General features: G+C 51.8%; 4 protein-coding genes across 13 annotated transcripts; 3 read left to right on the top strand and 1 right to left on the bottom strand.

Annotated features, from left to right (window-relative positions):
• Window positions 1-14338, bottom strand: noa1 (nitric oxide associated 1). 2 transcript variants are annotated; one of them, XM_077573366.1, is made up of 12 exons: window positions 13571-14338; window positions 13046-13496; window positions 11912-12132; window positions 6371-6689; window positions 3973-4905; window positions 3131-3295; window positions 2952-3062; window positions 2792-2886; window positions 2590-2721; window positions 950-1066; window positions 748-865; window positions 1-675 (listed from the first exon to the last, which is right to left on the bottom strand). In XM_077573366.1, exons 4-12 carry the CDS (start codon window positions 6612-6614, stop codon window positions 458-460), a joined length of 2133 nt encoding a protein of 710 aa, XP_077429492.1. In that variant the 5' UTR covers window positions 6615-6689; window positions 11912-12132; window positions 13046-13496; window positions 13571-14338; the 3' UTR covers window positions 1-457. The 2 variants fall into 2 exon arrangements, with proteins under 2 accessions (XP_077429492.1, XP_077429493.1); XM_077573367.1 differs by lacking the exon at window positions 13571-14338 and having other exon boundaries at window positions 13046-13523.
• nipsnap3a (nipsnap homolog 3A (C. elegans)) lies at window positions 7872-10932 on the top strand. Of its 2 annotated transcripts, XM_077573369.1 has the most exons (6): window positions 7890-8222; window positions 9140-9347; window positions 9443-9604; window positions 10393-10536; window positions 10596-10658; window positions 10728-10932. In XM_077573369.1, exons 1-6 carry the CDS (start codon window positions 7977-7979, stop codon window positions 10802-10804), a joined length of 900 nt encoding a protein of 299 aa, XP_077429495.1. In that variant the 5' UTR covers window positions 7890-7976; the 3' UTR covers window positions 10805-10932. The 2 variants fall into 2 exon arrangements, with proteins under 2 accessions (XP_077429494.1, XP_077429495.1); XM_077573368.1 differs by lacking the exons at window positions 10393-10536; window positions 10596-10658; window positions 10728-10932 and having other exon boundaries at window positions 7872-8222; window positions 9443-10386.
• Window positions 11092-13731, top strand: LOC144056492 (putative pancreatic secretory proteinase inhibitor). The gene is made up of 4 exons (XM_077573370.1): window positions 11092-11901; window positions 11994-12016; window positions 12965-13077; window positions 13511-13731. Exons 1-4 carry the CDS (start codon window positions 11844-11846, stop codon window positions 13554-13556), a joined length of 240 nt encoding a protein of 79 aa, XP_077429496.1. The 5' UTR covers window positions 11092-11843; the 3' UTR covers window positions 13557-13731.
• Window positions 14339-15176: 838 nt separating the features above from the next.
• Window positions 15177-27957, top strand: arap3 (ArfGAP with RhoGAP domain, ankyrin repeat and PH domain 3). 8 transcript variants are annotated; one of them, XM_077573360.1, is made up of 36 exons: window positions 15178-15384; window positions 18046-18194; window positions 18275-19006; window positions 19091-19131; window positions 19210-19295; window positions 19369-19430; window positions 19984-20106; window positions 20204-20302; window positions 20372-20441; window positions 20523-20643; window positions 20722-20906; window positions 21069-21175; window positions 21250-21449; window positions 21524-21609; window positions 21682-21864; window positions 21975-22119; window positions 22418-22522; window positions 22593-22749; window positions 22825-22927; window positions 23053-23251; window positions 23325-23388; window positions 23460-23623; window positions 23691-23903; window positions 23987-24092; window positions 24162-24309; window positions 24379-24447; window positions 24531-24605; window positions 24696-24813; window positions 24886-25014; window positions 25091-25227; window positions 25304-25386; window positions 25461-25496; window positions 25574-25637; window positions 25718-25855; window positions 27202-27240; window positions 27318-27957. In XM_077573360.1, the coding sequence occupies exons 2-36, from the start codon at window positions 18112-18114 to the stop codon at window positions 27669-27671; spliced, it is 4824 nt and encodes a 1607-aa protein (XP_077429486.1). In that variant the 5' UTR covers window positions 15178-15384; window positions 18046-18111; the 3' UTR covers window positions 27672-27957. The 8 variants fall into 8 exon arrangements, with proteins under 8 accessions (XP_077429488.1, XP_077429486.1, XP_077429484.1 ...); XM_077573358.1 differs by having other exon boundaries at window positions 15178-15489; window positions 20204-20441; XM_077573356.1 differs by having other exon boundaries at window positions 20204-20441.
• The last annotated feature ends 10 nt before the right edge of the window (window positions 27958-27967 follow it).

Raw genomic sequence — 27967 nt, forward strand, 5'->3', positions numbered from 1 at the left:
TGTCTCCACAGTCTTTATTGAAGTTGCCTGCAATGCTTTTTTCAATCCAGCAGATGTCGCTATTGAGTGCTACACTAACATGTGTCAACGCAGTTTAGGGATAGTGCCACACACCCCATGAGGCCTCATCTGCCCATCACTACTATTTGGACCTTGCGCAATCCTGGTCCACAAAGTTTGGCTTTCGCTACAACTGCTTCTACTCATCCGGCAGGCAAACCAGCTCGGCGAAATCCCAAAGTCAAACCATCTCCGTTTTGACTTTGTGGACCCCTGCTAACAAGTGGGCGTGGTCAAAAGAGGAGAAAGTTGTGTACCTAATCACGAGACTGCCCGCGTTGGCGATTCAAGCCGAGTCGGTCGCCTGCCAACATCTTTTTGCTTTTCTTTGTCATTGCCGGCGCTTTCTGACGTGGCCGTTGCCGAAATAATTTTTTCTTGATTTGACTAGCTGCTTTCAAGTGCGTATTTTCTTCTTCTGCCGCCTCGGGGCGACGTCCAGCAGCAGCGCCGGCGTGGGCGCTTTGTAGGCGGACGACTTGGGCACGCGCGCCCCCTTGAGAGAAACCAGGTGAGGAAGAAGCGGCGGCGTCCTCAGGCCGAACGCTGCCGAGGGCGGCCCGTGAAGTCTCAGCAGCGGCAGTTGGCCCTCCAACGCCGTCACGGCCACCCAACCTGGACACAGCCGCCGTTTGTCAGGACGGAACGCAGGCGGCGGTGGGCGGCGGTGGGCGCGCGGCGCCGTACCTGCGGTTGACAGCTTGATGTCGGCGGCGGCCTCCAGAGGACCCCGTCCCTGCAGCCGCAAGTCCTGAGGAACAAACGCCGGAAAGTCCTTCATGCGCGCCGCTCCTCCCGCTGGCACCTGAAGCCAAAACCACAACGGAGGTCGTAATGGTGATCCGTCACCGTCCCGAGCCCAATTTTCAAGGCGCAGGCGAGCGCTCACCCCCAGCAGCTCGCCTCCGGCGTGTTTCTGGTAAATGGCGTCGGCTTTTTCCACACTGCTGACGTGAAGCGGAACTCGAGCGGAGGCCATCACGGAAAACCAGCAGGACTTCTCCCCCTGGAACACATGCATCCCAAATGAGGTCAAAGGTGTCCACCACATTTTCAGGCCTAATCTGGACGAGATGACGTCCTCGCGGGCCTCCTTTTTCAAGTACTTTGCAAAACAACCACTTGCTGAATGCAGACAATTGAATTTCAAATGGCTACTGCCAAAAAATGAAAGCTGAAGCTCCGACCGGCTTGTATGCGTGTTACAAAGATGAATGGCACCTTCTGCCATCTAGTGGAAGAAGGTGGAATTGTCCTGCTCGGCCGTCTCAGATTCATTGTTTGTCATCCTTTGTTGACATTTTTTTTTTGCGCATGCGCGATGGCTGAGTGACAAAACATGACTGGCCGCATAGACACAGCGTAGACCAACAACATTAGCGGGCGAAATCGCTGCTATTTAAGCACTTTAACGGCCAAAGGGTGAAGGGGGTTTACGGAGAAGCTTAATGTGCGTATTGACAACAAAATGGAAACTATTAAAAGCCCACATGAGACGTGGGATGATGACAACATTTGGTCCGCCTCGCCTGTTTCCTCGCCACGCGTCTGCTTTGGGGACATTTACTCTTATTTGATACAAAGTACTGTACTTGACTATCAGAGCTTACACAATTCTTTTTAAATCCGATCTTGGACAAGCATACGTAGCATGCTAGCATTGTAGCGCCTTTATTGCAGCTGTCGGGACTTACAACTTGAAGCTATGTACGAACACAGGTGAGGCCGGCCGGTATCAAAACACCGACGCAGAATGCAATATTTATTCGGATAAGATGAACACTATGTGGACACTCGAGTATAAAACTAGGCACGCCCCCAAAAATGTTGGGTCGCATTTATAGGAATCCGTAACGCAATTCTGATACTCGTTGCCTTTTGATCCGACATTCGGAACGCCGGACGTCTTTTCTTTCGCTTTTGGGTTAAGCGATCCAAGATGGCCGATAGTGCTTTGGAACTCCTGAGCGCAAAACAATACGACTGGGCGGATTTTATAACACACAAACTCAATGGATTCTTTGTTTAAATCCTCCCCAAATAACAACTATAAAGTCACAAGTTCAAATGGTTTCCGCCGCAATGCAGACTTTGAGCGTCAAGTTTTACCCTCGCGGCTCGCAGCCATTTCGTTCCTTTTTGGCGGCCCCTTTGGGTGGGAACGCCATACAAACTTTTTGTCGGGCCCCCGACGAGCTGCACAATTGATGGCACAGCAAGAATGAACCGTCAGCCTCTTTGGCTCCGCCTCCAAATGTGCAAAACCAGCCATCTTCACGCAAAACAGCTCGTTTCTTGCCACTCGGCTCCCGTCACGCAACGCGCAAAACAAACGCGCAAAACAAACAACGACGTCACACGTGATCCTCTGAGAAAATTGTGCTTGGGAATTACTGGTCAACACCCGACTTCATGCCGGCCGGCGCACGAGACCAACGGCGACCGATCAGCGCAAGTCCAAAGTTCTCAATCAATAACGTGCCTGTCAACAGTCCTTTTGTGTGTTGTTGCTTTTGGGCGCGTACTGACCTCCAGGAAGTCGATCCTGGCCAGAGCGCCGACAAAGAGACTCATCCCGGCCTTCAAGACGAAGGTGCGAGGGACGATGGCCCGCGTGGGGACCACGGCTCTCACTTCCTGTTGGTGGAGCAGGTGCAAGATCTGCGGACAGCGGTTGACTTTGGACTTTTTTGTCCAGGAGACGCGACTTAAGTGCTGAGCCGGCACTCACGTCGTGTTCTTTGGTGATTCCCGGCGTATCAAAGAGCCAATGCGCGTCTTTGAGCTCGTTGTACGTCAACTCGCCGGCTTGGTGGTCTTCCTTTCCTGTCAAAAGTGGGACTGCTTCAAACGGCGTACGACGGCGTCGATCGAACCGTCCTCTTTCTCACCTGTCGACGCCGTTTCCCCGTCGTCGTCGTTCTCTCCAAAGGCCAAAGCGTCCGGATGGAAGCTGACGGTTCCTCGGTCCACTTTGGGCAGGAACGTTCGACCCACGTGACCTGAGCACAAAAGGCCGAGTGGGTTTGAGGCCTCCGACGGCCGCGGCTCCGCCCACCGCCCATCGTACCTACTAAGTATCCCTGGCGGCGGAGGTCTTGGAGTTTCTTCAGCTCGTCGGGCGGCAGGTCGTCGTCCGTCTGCCGGCGACATTCCTCGAGACGGCGGTGCCGGCGAAACATCCGGTACGGCGTGGGGTTGATGATGGGGAACTTAAGCAGGTTCAGGGTGGTCCCTGTGCACAAGACACGGTCGCACCGCAGCCAAGTGTCAAAAGGCAAACAACTCGGTCATCCGGGTCACGGCAACCTGCAAAAGTGGAATTTTGCCAACTGGGCTCTTGTCGGTGGTTTCACCAGTAAAGCAAAAAAACGTTTTCATAGTTGCTAAATTGGGCTTGTGCGTTTAGCCCGTCCGAAAAGGACGGCGACATCCAAGATGTTGGACTTCTCGGCGAAAGCAGCTTCCTAACGGAGCGTCTTGTACGTTTGCTGGCAACAGGTTGCTCTTTTGCTGACTCGGAGAGCTCAATTTGGACCGCTCGCTCTTCTTTTGTGATGAACAAGTCCGGTTTTGGTACTGGGACTTGAGCCACGTCTGCCACGGGCACAACTTGAAAGTCATCAGCTACAATTTTCCAAACCAAATGGCCGAATGTGGGCCGTTCTTTTTTTCTTTTCTTTTTTGGACCTGCGTTTTGTTGATGTAGCTATGCTAAGCAGGTGTAATGAGGGGGGAACCCGACACCGACCGCAGGCCAAACCATCAGAGGCTCTCTTCTGATTTCAGAGACGCCCAAGATGTCATGTTTGGATGAAGGCAAAGCAGCAAGAGTCCGGTCGGCTCCGTTCAACGTTTGCGGCCGAGCCCAGCAAGTCGATGAGCGGTCGTCGGCTTTTGCGGCGAACTCACCTGGCCACGGCGAAACGGTGGCTTTGCCGATGAGGTCGGAGGCTCGCGACTTGCAGTAGTCGGACTGCAGCAGCGCGTTGAAGAGCGTGGACTTGCCGGCGTTGGCGCTTCCCACCAGGTAGACGTCGCCTTTGTACTTCCAGGCCCTCTGCAGGCTGGAGATGAGCGCCTCCACGCCGTAGCCGGTCTTGGCGCTGATCAGGTGGACGTCGCTCACCTGAGAGCCGAAGCCGGCGTCCTGGCACAAGCGGCCCAGCTGCCGTCGGATGCGTTGCAGGTAATTGGGTGCGTCCGCGGGAAGGAGGTCGATCTTGTTTCCCAGGACCACCACGGCTTTGTTGGCGCCCACCAAGTCCGGAAGGTCCGGGACAAGCGAGTCGGGGATGTCCAGGAGGTCCACGATGAGAAGCACCAGCGCCCTCTGGGGGCGGATCTCCCGCAGCAAATCGCGGAACTCGTCCTTGGACACTTGCACGTCCAGGGCCTTTTGATGGTGGCGCAGCAAATGGCAGCGCTGGCAGGTGGCGCCGCTGAGACGCCGGTCCCGCAGCAGGGCCTTGTATTTCTCGCTGGGCAGGTAGCCCGGGACGGCCACGTCAGCGCAGTGCAGGATGGCGCCGCAGCCCGAGCAGCGGGTATCGCTCGCGGGTTCCTCACAGTCGGGCGTGCCGTAGATCTTGTGCTGGGCCTTCCGCGCCGCCTTCTTTTTCTTGTCGGAGGCCACCATGCTGGGGCACAGCGGGAAGTCCACGTCGTGGAACTGAATGAGGGATTCCGCCTCGAGGTCCGGTCCGCCGGCGTCGTCGTCGTCCTTCAAGCCGCGCCGCGCCAACCTGCTGCCGGCAGTCGGCTGAGCAGAAGTCAGCGCCGGCGCGGGAGGAGGCCAGTTTGGCGGCGGACCCGCATCCGGCATGGTCTCTTCCGTCTCGGGATCTGAAAGGACACCAGACCGCTTCAAGGCGCAGCTCATGCAGGAAAAACGGGATGCAAGTTCCACAACTAGGTGGCGCTCCACATCACAAAAAGGAACTTTGGGGAGGACAAACGATACCTTCACATTTCTCATCTTCATTTTGTTTTCTTACCTTTACTTCCTCCGGAGAGCGGAATTGTTAGTATAGGTCAGTTTGGGACATTTTTAATGACGGGTGCATTTTCTTGGTTTGTGAAGCCTGCTTGTTCCGAAACAGGAAAGCTCGTGAGCTTGCTTCAAACAAGACAAGACTTGATTTGGACATTTCATTTGCATTTCAAGTCCGTGTTCTCGCCCTGATTACGTTTTGCCGTTCGGCGCTTGCCTGACGACATGGCGAGGCAAGCGCGACTCGTGTGCCGTACAGCTTTCGGAAAAGCAGCCAAGATGAAATCGAGGCATTTCCACCAAAGAAAGACATTAACTTGCAGAAACGCAGTCTGCGAGTTAATGTTTGGAAAAAGAACTGATTGCATTTTCTTAGGTTTACAAAAAGGTTTCTCCACATTTAGACTTTGTTACTTCATTCGTTTTTGTTAAGTGACTTTATGTTGTGTTGTTTTTGTCAACTTCAAATTGCGACCCCCAAGAGAACTTCATCGGGGTCTTTCGAAAGACAACGAAGGAGAAAAAAACGCTTCTTTGAGGGTCGTCGACTCGATTGTCGCCAGTTTGATGACGACTGAACAACACAGACAAGAAAGCCCAAATCGACAGGTAAAAAAAAAGAAAAGAAATAAAGCGACACACTCAGGGCCAATCTTCTAACCTTGATGCCACCTTTTCTTAACCTTTGTCAGATGACGTCACGGGGGTCAAGCAAAGGTGAAAAGGTTCAATTCCTTTCGAAGACAGGAAAGGACAGCACACTTTCACACAAATTCGACTTTTCCTAACTAACGTCATCGTGCGATGGCGAGTGTTACTGACGGAAGTCTCTGCAAAATATTCATAATGAAATGAAAAAGAGAAAGATAGTAATTGCTGTTTTTGGGACGGCTCTATGATGTTTTTCATTTATTATTATTTTGGAATTGGCCATTCTCTATCAAACAATGTCAAGTGTTCATAATCCCGTTCGTGTGGAAGCATGCCTTCCCTTTTACTTTCAACTGGTATTTTTCGGTTGCATTCATGATCCATTTGTGACCCAAAAGTTTTATTACTACTTTTATTAAAGGTGTCTTTTTCTTTTTTCTTTTTTAAGACATGAATCTGCCCTAAAGAGTTATGGGTAACATCCTTTGCTACAGGCTGGTCAGAAGTGCTTTGCTAAAGGTTATTTTGTATTAAAAAAAAAGAAAAGAGGAAAAAAACCACGTTATTTTGGACATGTCCTCCAAGTACTTCCGGGTCATCTGACTCGGCTAGAATAGGCGATTTTCGAAGCAAAAAAACAGAAAATCAGGCGTGCGCAGTGCTGACCTGTGACCTCCTCGAACCAGAAGCGTTCTTCCCGCTCGGGATCCACTGTGCAGGTCCGTTCGAGTCCGCGCGGGAGCTTGCCGGCTGTGCAGGTCCGTTCGAGTCCGCGCGGGAGTTTGCCGGCTGTGCAGTCGCTCGAGGCGCGTCCTGACGCGGCTTTCGAACCCGAAAGTGACCCGCTCCATCGAGTCGAGCGCCGGAGTCCGAGACGCAGCGTCGCCGCCACGCGCGCCGCATTCAACATGTCTCCGCCGTCTTGACCTTAGTGTGACGTCACTGCCTTTCACTGCGCGGAAGTGACGTCACTGAGCGATGCAGTCTTGATGGGGAAAATAATAAAACGAGTCAATCCGCCGCAAAATTCATCCCAGCTGCTTCTTGCTTTGGGAACATGACTAGTGCCCACATACAATTTTATATGATAAACATTATTATTGTTTTAGCATAATTCTACATTCATGCATCCAAATTTATCCATAAGAAATTGAGGGGTTTTTTTTGCATATGAAAAAAGTTATTTTCTTTATTATTTACTTGTGCCAATCAAAAAGCTATCAAAACATTTACTGCAAACTTGTCTGACCTGATACTGTATTTTATTTAAAAAATTTTTTTTAAATATTTGGTCTTCATTTTTATTTCGTTGCTTTACCCTTTGTAACCTCCTTGGCGTGTTTTGTGAATTTGTTGATGTTGTATACAATATCAACATTCAAATTGTTCCACGTTTTCTATACGCTTCCTTGTTTTAATAAGGTTGAATGAAAAAATTATACAGTATATATATATATATTTTTTTGTATTCCGGTTTCCTCCCACATTCCAAAAAACATGCATGGCAGGTTAATTGAACACTCCAAATTGTCCATGGGTGTGATTGTGAGTATGGTTGTTCGTCTCTGTGTGCCCTGCGATTGGCTGGCAACCAGTTGAGGGTGTGCCCCGCCTACTGCCCGAAGCCAGCTGGGATAGGCTCCAGCGCCCTTGTGAGGACAAGCAGTTAAGAAAATGGATGGATGGATGGATGAATATATATTAGAGAGACAGAGAGAGCGAGAGAAAGAAAGAAAAAAAAACCCAAAACAAATGTAACACATTGTTTGCCAATGTGTATTTTTATTTACGTGAATTGACTTGTTGTGTGAATGTTTACTTTTGGAATTATATTTTCGTTTTACATGCTCAAGTGTTTTGTGTACTGCGCATGCCATGAGCGCAAAAGAGAGAGAGGTGTAATCGAGCGAGCGAGCCTCATTCGAGAAGAGAGTTGAATAAAAGGCGACGAGCATGAAATGGTGTCGTGTCTTGTTAATTTAGCAGGGAAGACGCCAGAAGACATCAGAAGCTCCAAACTATTTGTAATCCGCCTTTTTGCAGCCTCGGGAAACAGCAACAACAACATCTTAGAGTTACGCAAACAAAACAAAAAACAGAGCGAAACGAAACACGTGACCAGCGGCACGCTACGTGATGACGTCATCAACGCGCCATCACCGCTTTGTGGAAGTATCACTTTGCTAAACTCTGATGACCAAACAAGAGCAATCCAAAATGTCCAAATCTGTTCAACTGAAATGATGGCACGTGCCGTCCCGATCATCACATCATGATACACAACAACACGTTCGCAACACTTCCTGTCAACAACATTCGACCTCCAAGCAAAACTATTCGGCAGACTAGAGTGAGCCCTCTGTCCGAATGCTGGAGGATCTTTGGACGTGAGCTCTCTTCAACTTTTCTTCATCAACTTTTTCTTGCCCTCTTTTTGTTCTTTCTTTTTGGAAAAATGACCCGCTTGTCACGCTGCGCGCGCCTGCTGGCCCGCTTCCGCCTCTCGCCGGACGTTCACGTGAGTCCACCGAACCCGACCGGATCCGAACAGGTCAAAGGTTCAACTTGACACTTTATTTATTTATTTGACACAAATACAATTTACAAAATTCTAGTTGGCAGATAACATTTGTGTTTGTACATCAGTTATCACAACTATAACCATAAAAAAAGAAAACTAAAGAAAAAGAACAGCAAGTCATCTTTTCCACACGCCAATTCCATTTTCTGTCCCACGTTTCAAAACATAAGTTGTTTGAGAACTCTTCACGTAACTTGTGATCGTCGAGGTTGACAAGGAAACAAAATGTGACTGCAATTCCATTTGAAACAAAAGCAAGGCATGGCTTTCTATCATCTATCAATGTGCTATTTCGCCCTAATTGTTATAAAATGGCAAAGTCTTGGATTGGCAATTTATGTTATACCATAAAGAATTTGGTCCAATTGTGGTACTTTATGCACTCTAGGTTGCATCCGTAATGTTACGTGCTTCCAAAATTCCTTTGTTGTACTACAAGAGAAAAATCAATAACCCAAAGCGCTTTTTCAACATCGCTGCTGCCGGCTAACGCGACACTTTTTGGACGAGGCGATTCGGGGACTTTTGTCCGCTCGCAACGTCACGTGACACGCGTTGGGACACATTTCATGAAATGGACGCACACACAAACACACGCGCAGTTGATCTTTGGACAGGCTGGAGTGAAATGTGAAATGTTTGGAGTTGAAAATTAACCAAGTCAGCTCGTTTTCCAACTGCAAGTAACGGACGACAACATTTGGATTGTTTTCCTTTTCAAGCACCAAACACAAACTATGACCAATATGATGATGTCATCACATGATATGATCAAAATGCCATTTGTCAACGACACATCAACACACACGCGTGTGCGTATACCTGAATGTGTGTGCGTGTGTGTGTGTGGTCAGCGCTCAGCAGGCCTCTCAACGGGAGCCCGAGAAGGAGGCGGAGCCTTGTACGAGTTCCGCACCTACCAAATCCGTCCAGACCGGAGCTCCGCCTTCCTGAAGCTAACTCATGAGAAGATTCACCTCAGGACCGCCCACTCAGAGCTCATTGGCTACTGGAGCGTCGAGTACGGCGCCCTTAATCAAGTGTTCCATATTTGGAAGTACGGTGAGGAGTCCGTCTGTCGCAAGTCGGTGGCGGGGGGGTCCCGGGGGGGTCCCGCCCCGCCGTGAATAAGCCCCGCCCCTTACTTTACCCCGCAGACTCCTTCAGCCATCGCGCGGCGGTGCGCGCGGCGCTCGCTCAGGACGAGCGCTGGATCGGCGAGTACGTGAGCCAGGCCATCCCCATGCTGACGTGTCAAGACAACCACGTCGCCGCCCTGCTGCCCTGGAGCCGCATCACTGCGCCGCCGCACGCCGGAGGTCGGCCACGTCGCGTTACGCCCAGCCTCACCTCACCACATCACGTCGCGCCACGTCACGCCACGTCACATCACGCCACGCCACGCCACGCCACATCACATCACGTCACATCACACCACGTCACGTCACGCCACGTCACGCCACGTCACATCACGCCACGCCACGCCACGCCACATCACGTCACGCCACGTCACATCATGCCACGCCACGCCACGCCACGCCACATCACGTTACGTCACATCACGCCACGTCACGTCACGTCACGTCACGTCACGTCACGTCACGTCACGCCACGCCACGCCACGCCACGCCACGCCACGCCACGTCACGTCACGTCACGCCACGTCACGTCACGTCACGTCACGTCACGTCACGTCACGCCGCGCCACGTCACGTCTGCTTTAACGCGTGGTGCCCTCATGCCTGAGCTCATTTGGTCAACACGCAGGGCCTGATTTTGGCGCCCAGCTTCAGTCTGGCGCAAAGCGCCGTGCCACGCTACACGGGTGCCCTTTTGCTTCTTTTCATATTTTCCCTCACTTTGACAAGTGGCCGTTTGTGCCATTGTGGGATGGAACGCAGATGGCCAATCGAAGCGGCTCCACCTCATTCACCTTAAAACCCGGCCAGCGGAATCCCAAACATGCTCGTCTCGACTTGCCGTGCAGGAAATGGAGGATTTGCCCGATTTTCCGGCCAGCGCACGGGCGGGAATCCCGTGAGGTCAAATATGTCTTCAACTAATTCAGCAAAGAACGTCACGCGTGTCTTTGATTTTGGTTTTCCAGGTGTTTTTGAACTGGCCTCCTTCAGGACGCGGGTGGGCGGCGCCGCACTTTGGGGGGCGTGTCTCCAGGACGCCTCCCGTGATGCATGCGGGCGCACTCACCTGGTGGCCGCGTTCAAGGGCAACATCGGCCAGCCGGACACAGGTGAGTGCAACGTGCGTGCACGTTTGCTTGCACGCAGGTGACGCGCTCGCCCTTGCCAGTTTACGCCCTGCGGTGGTTCAAGAGTGCCGACGAGCGCCATCAAGCGCAAAGCGAGACGGCAGGTGAGAGCCCGCCCGGCAGGCGATGACATCATCACGGCATGACATGTGACGTGACGACGTGTCCTTCAGCGCTCGGCGGGTTCGGCCTGCTGGAGTCCCGCAAGACCAAAGTCATGTTCTCCTGTTCCTTCTCGCCGCTCAAGTGATTTCATGACGGCTTGTCAAAATGGAGACGTCCATGGGACCGGCGTCCGATCCTGCGGCGGTGGGCGGGGCTTGTCCGCCCAAAATCCTTTTCTTTTTGTTGGCTTCCAAATAAAATTGTGGGACAAAGTTTGCGTATGCATCGTCTGCCATTCCAGCACGTCAACAAGACGGGAAACTTTTCATGATGTCTGCAGTTGACATCCGCCATGAGCACGTCTTTTCAAAATAAGAGTTTTAATCCTGGAACAAGAATTGGATGTTGGGACTGATGATGATGATGATGGGCCTGCTGCAAGCTTCAACGACTTCTCTCCAACTTCCAGCACTTTTTCACCCGTTCAGATCAACACAACTTCAAACCGATCAAGCTTATCGATCCCCACACCAAATCATTCTAGCTGGTTACACCTGGTGATCTATCGAGACACACATTTCCATTTTTAAACACTAATGTAGTAAATACATTTAGAATACAATCATTTGATACTATAAATCTATTTCCAAGGGATCAATTTGGACTTACTTTGTATTGTAACCAATTTCATTGGTTGTGTGGCTAACCCCAAAAATTGTTATGCCCGAAACCACCCGGAATGGTCAATGTTTGACCAATCGATTGGTTGATCGAGTCAATAAGAGCTTAACCTACTCGATTGGCAGTTGTTGTTTTCTTTTTACCAACCCATTTCTAGAGTGCATGGATTTATATATTGGATATAGAATTTGATTTGAATGCCGCAATATGGCAAACCCCCCAAATTGTAACTTGCGTGTGCGCTTGTCACGCACGCAACTTGTTGACGTGACGGCCAGCAGCCGCTAACGCGCGGTCGGTCCCGTGTCGCGTTTTGTCCCAGCGGCTTGTTGTGGCGTTTTTGCGCTGACTCGGCAAAGTCTGCGAGCGGCCGGCGTTGATCCCAAGATTAGACGCGCACAAAAGCGCCGTCACAACAGCAGCGCGCGTGGCGGGCCGGCCGGACCACTATATGTACGTGTAGTGTGTACGTGGCCCACATCAGCTCCGGTCCGACGGTCGGCATGCGGCGCGCGTGGTGGCTGCTCTTCACCTGCGTGGCGCTCGTCGTCCTCCGCGCACGTGAGTTTACCTTCCAACATCCGTCCGGCCGTCCGTCTGGCCGGCCGCCGCCGCCGTCCTTAAACACGCTCGCTCGCTCTTCTTCCTTGCAGATGCTGACGACAACTTCAGGAGGGTGAGAAAGCCGCCGCCGCCGCCGGGGACATTCGCGCACCTGCAGCGTTTAAGCGCCACCGAGCTCTTAAGGCAGCTGCAGGCCGCTGCACGTGCCGTGGTGTGAATATCGATTCCCTGAAAAAGAATTTTGAGCCGTTGACGTTCTCACGCTGACGTAAGCGTGTCAATCTTCACTTATTTCCATTTGGATCTCAAAATACCAAATGGCGGCGTCAAGTCTTGTCAGAATTTGGATGGTTTAACAGTTCAACAATTAGTTAGGAGTTCAACTTGAACTCCTAACCTAAGCGTCGGCTTTCAAGTCCACCTTCCAGAAAGAAAAACAAAAAAGGCTTTAGAGCGGCAGTAGCCGGCAAAAGGCACCGGCAGCCTCCAATCGGCTCACGTCCCAAAAGCGTCGTCGATCCTCACCAAAATGGATGCGCGGCATCTCCACCCACTCGTGGCCAAAATCATCAACGTCGCAACAAACGATGACCACGTCGATCAAATCCCAAAATTGCAGCCAAAGTTTTCCGGGATTGGCCACGAGTAGCGACGTGCGCAGCGTTGGTGAGGACGGAGGATTCACCGTTGTGGGACGTGCAACTTTTGGAGGCGGGCAAGCTGGCGGCGCTCGCCGGCCTCTGCCGCTCCAAAAGTTTTTCTTGAATGAAGGACGGTTTCAATTTGTACGGACGCAAAGTCCACGAACAATCAATGGCGCACAAACACACACGAAGACTGCGGTCGCATTGCAAACATTCGGATACGAATCCCATCTCGGAGCACACGTGAAAGGATTTGAACAAATCAGAAGTGAGTCGTTCAGCCAAAATTGGTGCGAATGCACGCTTAGCAAAAGAGTTGAGTGGCGCAAACAAACATCCAGAAGCGCCTTTTGGAGTTGACAATGTCAGCGCTTGGTGACGTTTGTTTGTTTGTTTGTTTGTTTGTTTGCGGTCAGCCCCAGTGTAGCGGCGCCACCCTAACCCGAGCGTGTCCGCTCAACTACTCTCCCGTGTGCGGCAGCGACGGCGTCACGTACCCCAACGAATGTGCTCTGTGCATCCACCGACTGTGAGTTGACTTGCCATCGCCGCAACTTGACGTCCTCGTTGCTCCGACATGTTCCAGTTGCGTGCGATGAAGAATTGAAATCTTGCTGACTTGGATGAATCACTTCCACTGCTATGAGGCAGGTGGCGCTGTTACAAGATTTCATTCTTAGTCGAGCGCTAACTTGCTCCAAACTTGTGATGACGTGATTGGAACACGCTTGCAAGCATGATGGCCATCTGGTTTGGAGCAAAACCTCGTCCAGAGCACGGACAACATCTCCCACGTGATCTTTTGAAAAAGTACAAACAGCAAAAATAATGATAATAAGTAATGACAAGTAAAAGAAATTTCAAAAACAAAACTTCCCAAAATGAATTGCAACCCTTGCAGGACAGCCTCCACTTGCCGCGCGCGCGCTTTCGGTCACGCGTGTATTTCTGTTTGTGTGCAGAGAGAAGAAGTTGGACATTGTGATCATGAAGGACGGCCCCTGCTGATGACGTCATCATACCGTCGTGTGTTTTTTTTACAGACTGCGTTTGTCTGTTTTTCACGGTGTTCCTTCAAAGCAGAGCAGAGCAGCCGCTTTTGTCTGCCATCTTTTTCTTGTCACGGATGAATTTCAATGGGACAAATTGGTCTTGTGTGAAATAAATCATGACGTCATGTCAACCCGCTGACTGTTGTGCTGACTTCCTGCTACGCTAACCTGTTAGTCACATGACGAATGATGTCATTGGAACAATCTAGGATGGCACGACACCAACGCGAACACTTTTGCTCCCTGCAAGGCTACCCGAGCCGTCCGTGGTTGTACTCGGGCCAAATCATCATCATTGTCATCATCATCGTCATCATCATCGTCATCATGTCACCAGGATTGACTAGCCATGAAATTTGGCGAAACGATAGCACCCACTTTTGTGGTTTTGTGGGCAAATCTGCCGGTCATATAACATGTTGCTGAGGTGATGCTAAGGCGTCCATACGGAGGCGTCCGGTCCGGTCAAGTGTGACTTCCTCACTTTGTTTGAAAGTCCGCCTCATTGTCTCAGACGCTTCCTGCTTCCTGTCTGCGGCTTGCGATTGTCTTTGCCGAGGAAAGGAAAGGAAAGGAAAGGAGAGGAGAGGAAACTCCACCAACTCCCGAGCACCCGGCGAGGCGCTTGCTTCCTGTCCGCACGACTAAACTTGTTCCACTCCTCAGCATCCTCGCAGTGTACAAAACTACAAGTTGAGCATGAAGGCATCGTGTCACCTGACAACACATTCCATCGCTGGCATTTATGCAAATCAAGACATCATGTGACGCGGCGTCATTTCAAAGTACACAAAACTCAAATCAAATGAGATCAAAAGTGACTTTAGGCAAGACAAAGCCGTTTTATTTCAATTTCAAACACAAGGAGACACAACTGCAACAAGCATCAACAAACAACACTTCACCACATTCGCAAGCAAACAAAAGTAGCTTACAAAAAGAAAAGAACATACATTGACCAACGATGACGTTAAAACACATGAACAGAAAACTTTACAAACATTTATTGCACTTATTAGCTGTTCAATATTTAGAGTCAGGCAGCTGAGTTAGGCTCCAGCACCCCCGCGACCCGGAACAGGAGAAGTGCTGTTGAAAATCGATGGATGGGTCATGCGTGGGAACAAAAGGAATACGTACATGCTTTCTTTTATTTCTACTTTTGTCCCCCGTGTGTGTGTGTGTGTGTGTGTGTGTGTGTGTGTGTGTACAGTATAAAAACAGGGGCACCAAAATCAGTAAGAATTATATCAAAAAATATTGTAAAAGTATCATTTAAATAATGTCACAATATAATAATTATTTAATGTTTATAATGACATTCAATACAAAATACATATTTAATCATGATTAATGAGTAATCTCTTCATTCCTGTGAAAAATATGTGTGCAACTTTTACACAATATTTGTTTTTTATGCTGCTTTGTGTCTTTGAAGGGCACACGTGCTGTGATTAATCCTAGCAGATGATTTGTTTGATTTGGATATTCGAACGTTGTTGTGTCAGTCTCCAACGGGAAGTCAGCGCTTCTTTTCACTTTTATTTTGAAATACCGAGACCCGGAAGTCGTGTGCATTGACGTGCTGACTCTCCCGCAGCTGAGCGACGGGCGTGTTGTACGTCCGCGACTCAACAGAACACGCTCAGCGCTCACAAGTTCCAGAACCACCCGAGTGGCTGTGGATCTGGTTCTGGTTCTGGTTCTGGACTACGTGCGTAGCCAGTCGGGCCAACCCGACCAAATCGGGGAAAAAGAGGAGGAGGAACTGGAGCACGGGTCAAGTGAGTGTCCTCTCCGGGTCAGGTTGTTGGAGTCGCGGTCCGGTCCGGTTCTGTTTTGCTCCGGAAACGAACGCACACGCCGTTTGCTGAGGACCTGTTTGACAGGTTGACTTTTACTCCTGGTTTTGCTGGCCTGTCTGCTTGTACTGGTTTTAGTAGTTGTGCTGATCTGACCGCTTCTGCTTGTTGCGCTGCTTTTCCTGCTCGGACTGGTTCTGCTCCTTTTTCTTTCCTTTTTTTGATTGATTCTGAAGTCTGAAAATTGAAACCCAGAGCTCCTGTCGTGCAGAAAGCAGTTCAAGTCCGCGTGTCCAGGTTTTCACATCCTTCCCGGTGCCCAAAGTGTGCTGAAATTCTGAAGTAGCGCATGTTTTGGACCGAAGTTGGACCGAGCGATTACTCGACGTTCTCTTGTTGTGGAGCAGCAGGCAAGCGACCAACATCAAAGTCAAACAAACACCTAACGGGAGCGCTCATCGTGGCACCGCCAACATTCAATTACAGTCCCAAAAAATACTTTAACATTTGGATAAAAAAAAAAAAGCTTGAATTTAGAAGTAAAAAAAAAAAAAAAGCCAAAAATGAAATAAATGTTTGTAAACAAAAAGTTGAAATAAGATGTTGCGTATGGACAACCTGGATGGAACATCATGCTTCAAATGTGGAATGACAAGTGATTGACCGTCTTCTTTATTATTTGTATTATTATTTTTGTTACTGGACGACTTGTGGTTTGCTGGCTGCTCAGCCATCCTTTTTTTGGTAAGTGGCGGGCATGCTGGGGCCTATCCCGGAGGCGGGCGACGCCCTAAACTGGTCGCTAGCCAATCGCAGAGCACAAACAGACAAACAAGCTTTCACACTCACAAACAATTGAGAGTCTTCCAGCCAGCGTGGATGTTTTTTGGAATGCTGGAGGAAACTGGAGAACTCCACACAGGAAGGCCGGAGTTGGGATTTGAACCCGCGACCTCTGCACTATGAGGAAGCATCATGTGCATCAGATGGACATGCTCAAAAGTCCACGGTGCAACGTTAGCTACTGGCCACTTCATCCATGCCGCATTCTTTTTTGCCTTTGTATCAGTGGCTGCTTTCAGCAGACTTCACAAGTACCCGATACTTTGAAATGAGGCTGATACCTGCTATCGCTACTCGTCCTTTCTCATTTCAAGCGTTTTGTACAAAAGTGTGCCTTTGTCTTTGCTACATTGTGTGGCCCATACACGTGTTTTTCCAGGTTTAACTACCATTGTGGGGACCGACTTGAAATTGTAGGGACATTTTGGTGGTCCCCACAAGTTCAGACCTCTTTTTGAGGGTCAAGACTTGATTTTAGACTTGAGGTTTGAGTTGGGCTATGGTTGAGGTTAGGGTAAGAAATGGGGGAAGGCAATCATTTTTGATGGTTGGGGTTAAGAGGAGGGGCTAGGAAATGCATTATGTCAATGAGATGTCCCCACGATGATACAAAGACAAGTGTGTATGTGTGTGTGTTGGTGAAGGAAAAGAAGGTGTTTGCTTCCTTCTGGTCTTCTTTTAGGACGTCCCAGAATTCCTTGCAGGCCATCGTCATTGAAACACACACACACAAGTAGGAGGATGTTGCAAGGCGTCATGTTCCCGTTGAGAACTTCCTGTTGTGATGTGATGGCCACTTCCTGTTGAAGGCGTTTTTCCTCTGGGCGCTTCCTTCCCGCGGGCTGCGTGCGCGACAACTCACATGACGTCCATCGCATCATCGTGAGGGGTGACGTCATCGCCAGTGAGGCAACACACACCTTGATCAAATTTGAAAACGCTGTCCGCTACGTTCCATCACGTGACTTCAGCGGCGCTCATGTGACAGCTTGTGCTTCCTGCGGCGAGCTGAAACACCGGTTCCAATTGGAAGCCATGGCCACGCCCCTTTTTGCAGGAATACGCCTCCTGCAAATTTGGCCTTGTGGACGGAAATCTTCCGGCGTCTTCATCAAGTTTTGACAACAACCGGATGTCCACTCGGCCAGTCACGCAACACGCGCACACACAAGTTTGCGTGTGTTGACGTCCTGCCGAGTCATGTGACCTGTTGTGCTGCCAGCAGCGGTGTTTGTCAGGCGTCGCCACGGCAACGTGTTTGGCCGGTGGTAAAACGTGAGCGTGAGGAACAAACGAGGCTCGGATGGTCCCGTGGCTGCCGTCCGCTCGCTCGGGACGCAACGGACACCAAAGGGAGAGAACAGAACAGAACTCCTTTTGTCTGGGATGGTGCCCCCCCCCCCCCCCGTCCTCGTCAGCTCGACACACATGCGGACTGACAACACCTCGCTTGTGCGTGCCTGCAACAATAGCTATTTTGTGCGAGTCTGCATGAAGTCATCGTCCATTGCAATCAAGCAAACATGGCGGGTTTAGAAGCCACGCACACGTTTTCATCACTTGCTGCTACGCTAACAAGTTAGCGAGAAGTTGCGGTGGCTTCCACACTTCCTGTGTAACATGTAATGGGCTCTCGGGAGGCGACGTCGCTCGCTCTCAGTTCATTTCCTACGGAAGCGTGGCGACGAGGCCAAAATCGCCTCCTCCCATCCCCTTCGGCAACACGCGACATTCGTGCGTATGAAAAATGGTGCACCACTGATGTAAGATTGATGGTTTTTGTTGTTTTTTCCCGTGGAGCTGAAAAAGGTTCTGGTGGCCGATGGGTCAGCGTGACTGGTAATGGCGCCATAATGGCGTCAGGAGATGGCGCTAGCAATGGTCGTCATGGGGACGCTGGAAGCTAACACGGCGGTGGAAACGCTTCTGGCCGCCATCCACCTGGAGAGGTTAGAGGTCACTCACCGCGGATCCCAACGCAGGTGCTGTTGCGCAATCCTTCAGGCAGTCGTCGTCTGGTTCTGCTCAGGTACCACGCTTCCTTCCAGAGGGCTGGCCTCCTATTGGCCGCCGACGTGCTCCACTTGGATCAAGACGCACTGGTCAGCCTGGGAATCACGGCCACCGGACATCGCAAACGGATCCTGAGACTTCTGTCGCACGTCCAGAGGCGGCTAGCTCAGACGGCCAATCAGAGAGCGGCGGCTGAACGTCGCCATTCGGTAACGGACCTGCCGTCATCTTCGTCGCCGCCAACTTCCTGCGGCTTGGAAGTGTTGAGGAACAGTTCGGCTCCAGACCTGGCCGTCATGCTGAAGCCGGTTCCCAAACCCAGAACCGTTTTCAACCGGCGCCGCACCGCGCCGGTTCACTTCCACCCCCCCGCGCCTGACATGGTTCCGTCACTGCACAGGAGGCTTTCCCAGGAGTGCGTTTGCTTCCCGCTTTTAGACGGCATCAGCTCGACGCAGATGCCCGGCCGGGGGGACGAGGCGGTGCCCGTCAACAGCTCGGACGTTTCCTTGCCGCCCATCCCCCCGAGGGTCGCCCGTCATGTTCCGTTGCCTTCTTCTGCCGTACAAGCGCACTTTGACCAACCGTCACCTTGGTCTTCTGGTTGCCACGACGATGGCAGGATGTCCGGGTCCCTGCAGTGGTCCGGCAGGATGGAGATGATCTCCAATGACATCTATTGGGGCACTGCGGCGTCCGCCCCTCCAACGCCTCCTCGACAAGCAGCCGACAGGAACCAGAGAAACAGGTTTGGACAAGCCATCAGTCAGTCAATAAATCAAGCTTATGGATGTGATGGTCATTATTGATTCCCTTTGCATCCTGGTGGCAGTGGCGGCGCTTCGAGCAACAACTCGTCAGGATCAGCTAGAGGTGAGTGTGGCCACGCCCCTCGCGCAGGTCATGTGACGTCATCATGTTGACGCTGCAGCTCCATGCTTGTGTTCACAGATGACCCCCTCGACCTTGACGAGGTCATCAGTCCCTACTGTGAAAGCCTTTTCCAAAGAGGCGGAGTCAGCACGCTCACCACAGAGGTGAGAACGCCGCACCGCCATTTTGACGGCAGCATCCACAAGCGGTTTTTGCTTTGTTTGTTTTTGCACTCAGATTGACGCCAGACGAGACGGGGACACGAAGAGGCGGGAAGGGGAATCCGCTGAGGATCATGGGTAAATCAAGCGACGAGAAGGTGTCACGTGACCCCTTAAGGTCTCCACGCCAAGCCGCCGTCGGGCAGTCTTTCTACTCTACTGATCTGAATATATGACTGGATAGCCCATACACAACCGTGCAAGCCATTGAAGTCACAGGGCGGCCATCTTGCTCCCCCCATCTCACGAGCAGACTACTCTAGAAACTATTCGGTATACATACAGATGATTTTATATATATATATATATATATATATATATATATATATATATATATATATATATACACACACACACACACACACACACACACACACAGAGCTCGTAGGCAGTTAGCATAACACCCGGGAGTGGTCACTATTTTTTAGCAGGTAAAAAAAATAAAAAGTCTTAACTTGTCACGCATGCGCAGAAGCTACGTACTTGCCGTCGGGGCGGAGTTGTTGTCCACCGTCACATTCACGGCCCTGACGTGCCGGTCGGCCGCATGAGCATCAGCTCGGCGTGTCCGGACCTTGAGGATGCGTGACAGCGTGCAGGTCCGAGTGTGCCTTAATTCTCCCGCTTGCAGCTCCCTGCGGCCTCCGGATGGCGACGAGGACCAGACCATCTCGCCGTACGCCAGCTACACCTCCCTTAACGACAGGGCCACGCCCATCATCAGCGGATGGCTGGACAAACTCTCGCCACAGGGGTGCGTTTCATTTCGCTACCTGCTCACGACAAGTGACTTATGCAGCGGGGGATGTTGAGCACGTGTGTGTGTGTGTGTGTGTGTGTATGCGCCTTAGACTCGAAAGTTCAGCACACACTCTTGGTGTGCGCGTCATCATTTTGCTGCTGTCCTGTGTGTCCTCGTCCTCGTCTTCGTCCTCTTCCTTCTTGACTGGGTGTGTGTTTCCTCTTCCTACAAATTTGTTGTGCTTTCTTGATGATGCCGAATTTGCACTTGATTCTAGGAACTACGTTTTCCAGAAGCGCTTTGTCAAGTTTGACGGAAAAAATCTCATGTATTTTGGAAACGAAAAGGTACGGTTTGAGTCCATGAGGACTGCGTCACCATCTTCATCGTCATCATCGTCATCATCGTCATCTTGGTCTCACTTGCAGGACGCGTACCCTAAAGGAGTTGTCCCATTGGCTGCCATCCAGATGGCCCGCCCCTCCAAAGACAACAAATTTGAAATAGTGACCAGTCAGCGGATCTTTGTTTTTAAGGCTGATAATGAAGGTACACACACACACACACACACACACACACACACACACAAGAAAAGTGATTGATTGCTGACATTGATGCGTGTGCCAGCGCTGAGGCGGCGTTGGGTGTCCACGCTGCAGGACCACGTGGGAGACCAGCAGGTGTTTGGGCGGCGCTGGTTAGGTCCCGGGCCTCACTGTCAGAAACACGGCTTCCTGGAGCTGAAAGGAACCAAGTCCAAAGTTTACGTGGCCATCAACACGGAGCAGATTTGGCTCCACAAAAGCCAGCAGGTGACGCCAATGCCTCACACCGCGTTACGCTGCTCGTTTACACCCGGGCCGCACCGAACCTCAATATGGTTCCCAATACGTTTCCCCACGCAATTTGCCGTTGCTTTCCTAGCGTACGTGTGTGATGTGTGATATCTCTCTAGTTCTCGCTCTCTCGCTCAGTGTTTTCGAACCGGGATCGGCATCACGGTGATCGAGGCCCGCGGTGCCACCATCCGAGATGGCAAACACAAGAGTTTTGAGCTCATCACTCCCTACAGAACCTTCAGGTGCCACTGCACGTATTTGTCACCTTTGCGTTCTGTTGCCACGGCGACCTCTCATGGTCAGTACGCCTCTCCAGCTTCACGGCCGACTCTGACCCGGAGAAGCGGGACTGGATGGAGGCGCTGCAGGAGGCCATCGCCGAGACCCTGTCGGATTACGAGGTGGCCGAGAAGATCTGGTCCAACCGCTCCAACCGCACATGTGCCGACTGCCGGGCCGTCAACCCCGACTGGGCTTCCATCAACTTGTGTGTGGTCATCTGCAAGAACTGCGCCGGTACGCCCGCATTAGCTGCCTGCATGCTAGCATTGTTGACTTTGCTCATGATGTCATTCAATTGGTCCGTGCAGGTCAGCACAGAGGTCTGGGCACTATGGTTTCCAAAGTCCAGAGTCTAAAACTGGACACCAGCGTGTGGAGCAATCAGATCGTGCAGGTGAGACCTAAAAACCCCGCACAGGTGATGAGCTTTAATTGCTCTTTATTTGCGTTTGTGTTCACGTGGCAGCTCTTCATCATGCTGGGCAACGACCGTGCTAACGAGTTCTGGGCGGCCCGCTTGTCCCAGTCGGACGAGCTGGATTGTGACGCGTCGCCGAGTCAGCGGCGGGAGTTCATCGGTCAGAAATACCGAGAAGGCCGCTTCCGACTGGACCATCCCGCTTTCAGCAGCCAGGAGCAACTACTCAAGGTGCACGTGATGAGAGCAAGTTGTGATCATCACAAGCTACGAAGAGCAAACTCGCATCCTGGAAGCGCAACGCTTTGTTTGAAGTGCATGTCGGTGTTTGACACCTTCAGGTCTTGTGCTCTGCCGTCTCTGAACACACACTCCTCAAAACTGTCACTCATATCTTCGCTGAGGCCAAATCCAATCACCTGACCGCCACCGCTCACGGGCAACAACAAGCAAGCAGAGAGCTTCTGGACCGCTACCCAGCCTCGGGTCAGAACCGCCGCTCTTTCCGTCGTGACTTTATAACCAGATAGAATGACTGCAAAATATTTCAGTGGTGGGCAGCATCAGCAGTCAAATGTTTGGACCAGGGTGTAAATCTGGCCTGTGGCAACGTTCAGCTTTTGGTTGTTCCAAGGTGGTGTTTGTATGTTTCTTTTGATCGTCTGCCGGCCAGGCTGAGGTGTCGCCCTCCTCTCGGCCCGAGCCAGCAAGAATTGGCTGCCCGACTCGCCCAAGCAATAATAAGAATACGGACGGTGGAATTTTCTGTGGTCTGCTCCTGCAGATGCCGGCGTCTACGATGAGATCATGAAGACGGTCCTTCATTCGGGCTTCCTCTTCAGGGCTAATTGCGCCAGCAGGGGGACACTGTCCCGCCGATCTCGAGAAGGTTGTCGTCTTACACAACGTGTTCCTTTGCGGCCATTTGTTTGCTTCAGCTCCTGTCCTCTGAACCGCAGCAGACTTCCAGAAGTTCTGGTGCTCAGTGGATCAGTCGCTTCTCTTCTACCAGTCGGAGCGATCGGCAGAGACGTGCATGGAGATAAGCCTGAAGGACGTGCTGTGTTTGGGAGTCAGCCGACCCGAAACGTCCAACAACAACGGCTTTGTGGACAGGTGACGTGTGTGACACTCGGCACCGCCTCGCATAGGAGCGAAACCGGCAATCATCTGAGCCTTTTTCCCGCTTAGGTTCCGCTACACCTTTGAGTTGTACTTGAGCACGGACAAAATCTATCAGTTCGGTGTGGAATCAGCTGAGGTTTTGCACACCTGGACCAGTGCCATCGGGAAGGTTTGATGCTTTTCTTGACCGGGTCACGCTGCATCTCATTGTTTCGGTCCAATCACCATGTTCAGCTCACCAGTGTTCTTAAAGCGAGCTGAAGACCGAGCCGCCGGGTCGTGTTTGCTCCTCAGGCCGCGACGCCGCTCAGCTGTCACTGCCTGCTGACCCGGAGGTTTGAGCGCGTTGGCCGCCTGCGGTACAGAGCCATGTTGGACCCCCAGCAGTGGAAGGAGGCCTACTTTGTCCTGCAGAAGTCCAACCTCTTCATCTGTCCGCAAAACGACGGCGCCGCAGAAGACATCGTCAACCTGAAGCGTCTGCAGGAGCTGAGTCAGTGTCAAGTCGAGGAAAGGCTTGCGGAGGCCACATCCGGCTTCTGTCCGACTGACTGTTTGTTCTGAAGGTGTCGCTTCGGAAAGCCAGAACCAGGAGAAGAAAGAAATTCTGGTTTTGGTGGAGAAGGGGAGGTGAGTGGTCCTTGGCTTGAGCTGGTTCTCTTTCAGCTGTTGTCAAGGGTCTCACGTTGCCGTTGCGTCAGGACGTTCCACCTGCAGGGCGTGGGCCGCACCGACTTCCGCTTGTGGTACTCGGACATCCAGCGGGCCGGCGGCGGGAAGGGAAACGCCCTGCGGGAGCAGCAGCTGAGCCGGAACGACATCCCCATAATTGTGGACAGCTGCATCGCCTTCATCACGCAGTACGGTGAGTACGCTGGCGGCTCTCGGGTCTCTCCTCCAAACATCTCCAACGGTCGCGTGGAGGTCCGCAGGTCTGGGCCACGAGGGGATCTATCGCAAGAACGGAGCCAAGTCTCGAATCAAACTGCTCATGGAGCACTTCCGGACGGACGCTCGCAACGTCAAACTGCGCATCGGAGACCACTTCATCGAGGATGTGACGGACGTCCTCAAGCGCTTCTTCAGGGAGATCGATGACCCCGTCTTCATGGCCGACCTGCACCCGCTGTGGCAGGAGGCCGCTAGTGAGTCGACTTCCTGACCCGGTCGGTGCGCGTGGGCTGAAATGCCAGCGCTGGCAAACAATTCTCCGCTGTTCGCCCTTCAGGAATCCAAGTGAAAGGTTCCAGGTTAGACCGCTACAAGGAGATCATTCGAACGCTTCCACGAGTCAACAGGTTGACTCTGGCTGCGCTGGTCAGCCACCTCTATCGGTGAGTTGTGGTCGGCCCGGCATGGCATCCTGTGGGTGTCACCTGATCATGACTGATTGCTCCTGTCAGAGTCCAGAAATGTGCCGACCTCAACCAGATGTGCACCAAGAACCTTTCGCTGCTCTTCGCACCCAGCCTCTTCCAAACGGACGGCAAAGGACAACATGAAGTGAAGATCGTGGAAGATCTCATCGACAACTACTTGGATGTTTTTGATGTGAGAAAGACGTTGTGAGTCCGCTTTCAAAGCGTCCAACTGATTGTACTCGTGCTATTTCCCTGCCAGATCGACGAGGAGCATCAGAATCAAATGGAGTTGGAGATTAGTCTCATCACGTCTTGGAAGGACACTCAAGTAACTCGCACCAATTGCTTATCAGGGTTAGTGGAGTCAGTCTTGAAGTGGGAGGAGTCAATGTGCCGGTTGTGTGTGATCAGTTGTCTCAGGCGGGAGATCTGATCATCGAGGTCTACCTGGAGGTGAAGACGCCGGACAGCTGCGTCACCCTTAAAGTAACACATTCTGCGCGTGCACGCACACACACACAGCTGCTGCTCTTGTCACCATGGTAACAGTCTTCAGCCCTTCTTTGCCCCCCAAAGGTGTCGCCCAGTATGGGTGCTGAGGAGCTGACCAATCAGGTTCTCTATATGAGGAACGTCCCTCCTGGTAACAAAGATGTGTGGATGACATTTGAAGTCATCGAGGACGGACAGCTAGGTGCGCCCACCGCAACGCACCAACATACATGCCCGCGCACACGTCTTAGGCGTTTGCTTTGTGCATCCACAGAGCGGCCATTGCATCCCAAAGAGAAAGTTCTGGAGCAGGCGCTGCAATGGTGCAAGATGGCCGACCCCAGCTCCGCCTACCTTGTGGTGAAGAGGGTCCCTAAACGTGACGGCATCGACATCCTTACTTGTAGGTCAAGCGCACTTCAACACACGCACGCACACGTGAAAGGAGCATGGCAATGATCCGGGTGTGTGACCTTTAGCCTACAAGAGTGACCGGATGAAGGTCGGCGTCCTGAGGTGTCGCGAGGAGCCCCCCAAACTGCTTCAGGGAAACAAGTTCCAAGAGAGAAGCTTCCAGATCAAGAACAACAAACTACTGTTGCTCAAAGACAAGAAGGTAGTGACGGGGACGACTGTGACTGAGGGTCTTTTGAATGAGACACAACGTGTTGCTGCTTGGTTTTGGCCGTCAGAGTTTCAAAGCGGAGAAGGAGTGGTCGCTGAAGACCATGAAGGTCTACGTGGGGGTCCGCAGAAAACTCAAAGCGCCAACAAGGTGACCACCACGCGCACACACACACCGCTGTTGTCTTTGCGCTAATCTTGGCTAACGTGCGATTGCGCTGATAGGTGGGGCTTCACCGTGATGTCACACAAACATCAGCTGTAAGTGCCACAAGCGCATGTTTAGCGTGGGACGATTAGCGGCTGATGAATATGTGGACGTGTACGTGTTGGCGCAGGTTCCTGTGTTGCTCCAGCGAGGCCGACTTGTGGGACTGGGTGAGCAGTTTCCTCAAAGCTCAGGTCAGTGTTAGCCACTTCTGTTCCCGTGACAACGGGATGCCGCTCCCACTTCTGACCTCTGTCGCACGTGCGTTGGGCAGAACGACGAGCCTGGTCCGCCCGTCCTCCGCCGTCACTCGTCGTCCGATATCGCCAAGCAGAAGTTTGGCACGATGCCGCTGGTGCCCATCCGAGGAGACGACAGCAACCACGGCATGCTATCGGCCAATCAGACTCTAGTAAGCGAGCGCTGCGGTCCCCCCCCCCCCCCCCCCGGATCATTTTTGACATTTAGCGTTTTATGTGTGTCACCATTTTTCCCCACTTCTTTCTTTCTTTCTTTTCTCCCTCCCAGCTGAATAGCTTGTCTTGATTCATTTACACAATTTGCAGGGAAAGAAATGCAACACATCATTGACCACTATACTGTAGTGAGCCACTAGATGGCGCCCAAGCAGCTGCCTGACTTGCCATGTGACAAGAATGACCTCTGGAAGGTCGTCCACACGCTTGGAGCTTTTTCATCCCATTCTCTGCTTGGAATTTGTGTCCTTTCAGGGGTTGTACACTTTTTCTTTGGCAATCGTTTGCATGACTTTTCAAAGCAGAAAAATGGACATTTGAAAAGAAGCAAAGCATGTAAAACATTGCAGAATCATCTTGGATGAAGCATTCACCTTCCCGCCATCACACACAAACAACAAAGTGCTTTGGCGCTCCTGACTTCCCTAATCCGTGTATTCATGTTGTGAGACCACAAGAAGAAAAGCACAAATATTAACAAGCGTGGGTTAGTCCGGCAGTGAAAACCTGGACAAGTCTCACATGCAATCAGAATTTGGGTTGATGCCAGGTTCGCAACGAAGAATGGAAACTTGAAAATTTGCCAGCAAAATGTCGTTTCATAAGCGAGTGTTTTCTTAAGGGAACTGGAATCTTGTCTAGCACGCACAAACAACTTGATCAGTACGACAATGTTTCAGCACACATGGCGGCTGCCGTTTTGTCTTAGACGCTTCTATGAACCAGAACGAGCAGAAGGCTGCATTTTCTCACGCCAACCATTTACCGAATGCCTTGGCCACGCCCACCCACATGGGGGCCGGCTCTGCTTGCCCATGTGACAATGGGTGGTTTCAACTCGATCGTAAGATGCTGAGTCGCACGCAGCCACACGACAAGTCACCCGCTCAGTGACCTAGTGGTAGAGTGTCCGCCCTGAGACTGGGAGGTTGTGGGTTCAATCCCTGGCTGAGTCATACCAAAGACTATACAAATGGGACCCATTGCTTGACACTCAGCATTAAAAGGATTGGAATTGGGGGAGGGGGGTTAGATCACCAAATGATTCCTGAGTGCGGCCCCTGCTGCTGCTCACCGCTCCCTCAGATGGCTCAAATGCGGAGAATGAATTTCGGCCCACTTAGGTGGGTGTGACAATCAGTGGTACTTAAAACTTTAACTTGACCAACTTGTTCTTCTGCGTTGGTTACTGGTTCAGATGACGTTGAACTAGTCCACATGCAACTTTGAACTCCTTGACTCTGCTTTCAAGCTCTTGACTGCAAATGTTTCCTGTCCACAGAGGAAGCTTCACGACCGCAGGACGCTCTCCATGTACTTTGTGAGTCTCTCCTCGTCGTCGCTCAGCGTCCGCCCTTGAAAGCGGTCGGACTCTGACTGCTGTGCTTGCGTCCGCAGCCTATGAAGGCCCATCAGGACAGCGCGGAGGAGCGTGCCGGGTCGCCCGAGCCGCTCTACGAGGAGGTGGGCGACTTTGGCCTGCAGGTGCTGAAATCCCTGCAGAGCAGCTTCCTGGCCGGCGGCGGCGAAGACGATGACACGCGGGAGCCCCGAGTGGCGCCGGAGGTCCGGCCGCTTCCAGCCTCTCTCGGCGTCCCCGACGCGCAGCTGCCGTCGCGTCCGCAGGCCGGCTGCACGCCGTCTCAAGAGCTCCTGCTACAGGAAATGACCTCTGCCTTTGTCAGGGAAGCGCAGCAAGAGGAAGAGGAAGAGGAAGAGGAGGAGCAGCGGGACGAAGAGGCCTTTGGTTGACAGCAGACAAATATCATCTGCTTGTGATGGCAGGAGGAGGCCTGCAGGAGGCATTGCTGCACTGTTAATGTCAGCACCATTGCTAGAGAGCGTTTGGCCAAGTCTGACATATGGACGCCATCTTGTTACCCTGTTGAAACAGAGCTGGCCAAACTCTCTCAACAGAGCTGGTTAATGTTCACTCTGACCTGTGAGCGCACACACACACTTCATGTGCACTGTTTTGGATGAAGGCGGTAGCCACAGTTGCGGAATTGTGTAATAAAAGTTGTGAATGTCGCCACAAGTTGTCCTTC

This window comes from Vanacampus margaritifer, chromosome 8 (genome assembly GCF_051991255.1).
Source record: "Vanacampus margaritifer isolate UIUO_Vmar chromosome 8, RoL_Vmar_1.0, whole genome shotgun sequence".
NCBI lineage: Eukaryota > Metazoa > Chordata > Actinopteri > Syngnathiformes > Syngnathidae > Vanacampus > Vanacampus margaritifer.

Excerpts from the sequence above, each read along its gene's own strand:
- noa1 (XM_077573366.1), bottom strand. The coding sequence starts at position 6,614 with ATGTTGAATGCGGCGCGCGTGGCGGCGACGCTGCGTCTCGGACTCCGG. Across the intron at positions 3,296-3,972 it reads CACCGTTTCGCCGTGGCCAG|GGACCACCCTGAACCTGCTT; the intron begins GTGAGTTCGCCG and ends TCTTGTGCACAG. Across the intron at positions 3,063-3,130 it reads CCGCCAGGGATACTTAGTAG|GTCACGTGGGTCGAACGTTC; the intron begins GTACGATGGGCG and ends TTTTGTGCTCAG.
- LOC144056492 (XM_077573370.1), top strand. The coding sequence starts at position 11,844 with ATGCGGCGCGCGTGGTGGCTGCTCTTCACCTGCGTGGCGCTCGTCGTC. Across the intron at positions 11,902-11,993 it reads GCTCGTCGTCCTCCGCGCAC|ATGCTGACGACAACTTCAGG; the intron begins GTGAGTTTACCT and ends TCTTCCTTGCAG. Across the intron at positions 13,078-13,510 it reads GCTCTGTGCATCCACCGACT|AGAGAAGAAGTTGGACATTG; the intron begins GTGAGTTGACTT and ends GTTTGTGTGCAG.
- arap3 (XM_077573358.1), top strand. The coding sequence starts at position 18,112 with ATGGCGCTAGCAATGGTCGTCATGGGGACGCTGGAAGCTAACACGGCG. Across the intron at positions 19,296-19,368 it reads TCAGCACGCTCACCACAGAG|ATTGACGCCAGACGAGACGG; the intron begins GTGAGAACGCCG and ends TTTTGCACTCAG. Across the intron at positions 22,523-22,592 it reads GTCCCGCCGATCTCGAGAAG|CAGACTTCCAGAAGTTCTGG; the intron begins GTTGTCGTCTTA and ends TCTGAACCGCAG.
- nipsnap3a (XM_077573368.1), top strand. The coding sequence starts at position 7,977 with ATGATACACAACAACACGTTCGCAACACTTCCTGTCAACAACATTCGA. Across the intron at positions 8,223-9,139 it reads GCCTCTCGCCGGACGTTCAC|CGCTCAGCAGGCCTCTCAAC; the intron begins GTGAGTCCACCG and ends GTGTGTGGTCAG. Across the intron at positions 9,348-9,442 it reads GTTCCATATTTGGAAGTACG|ACTCCTTCAGCCATCGCGCG; the intron begins GTGAGGAGTCCG and ends TTTACCCCGCAG.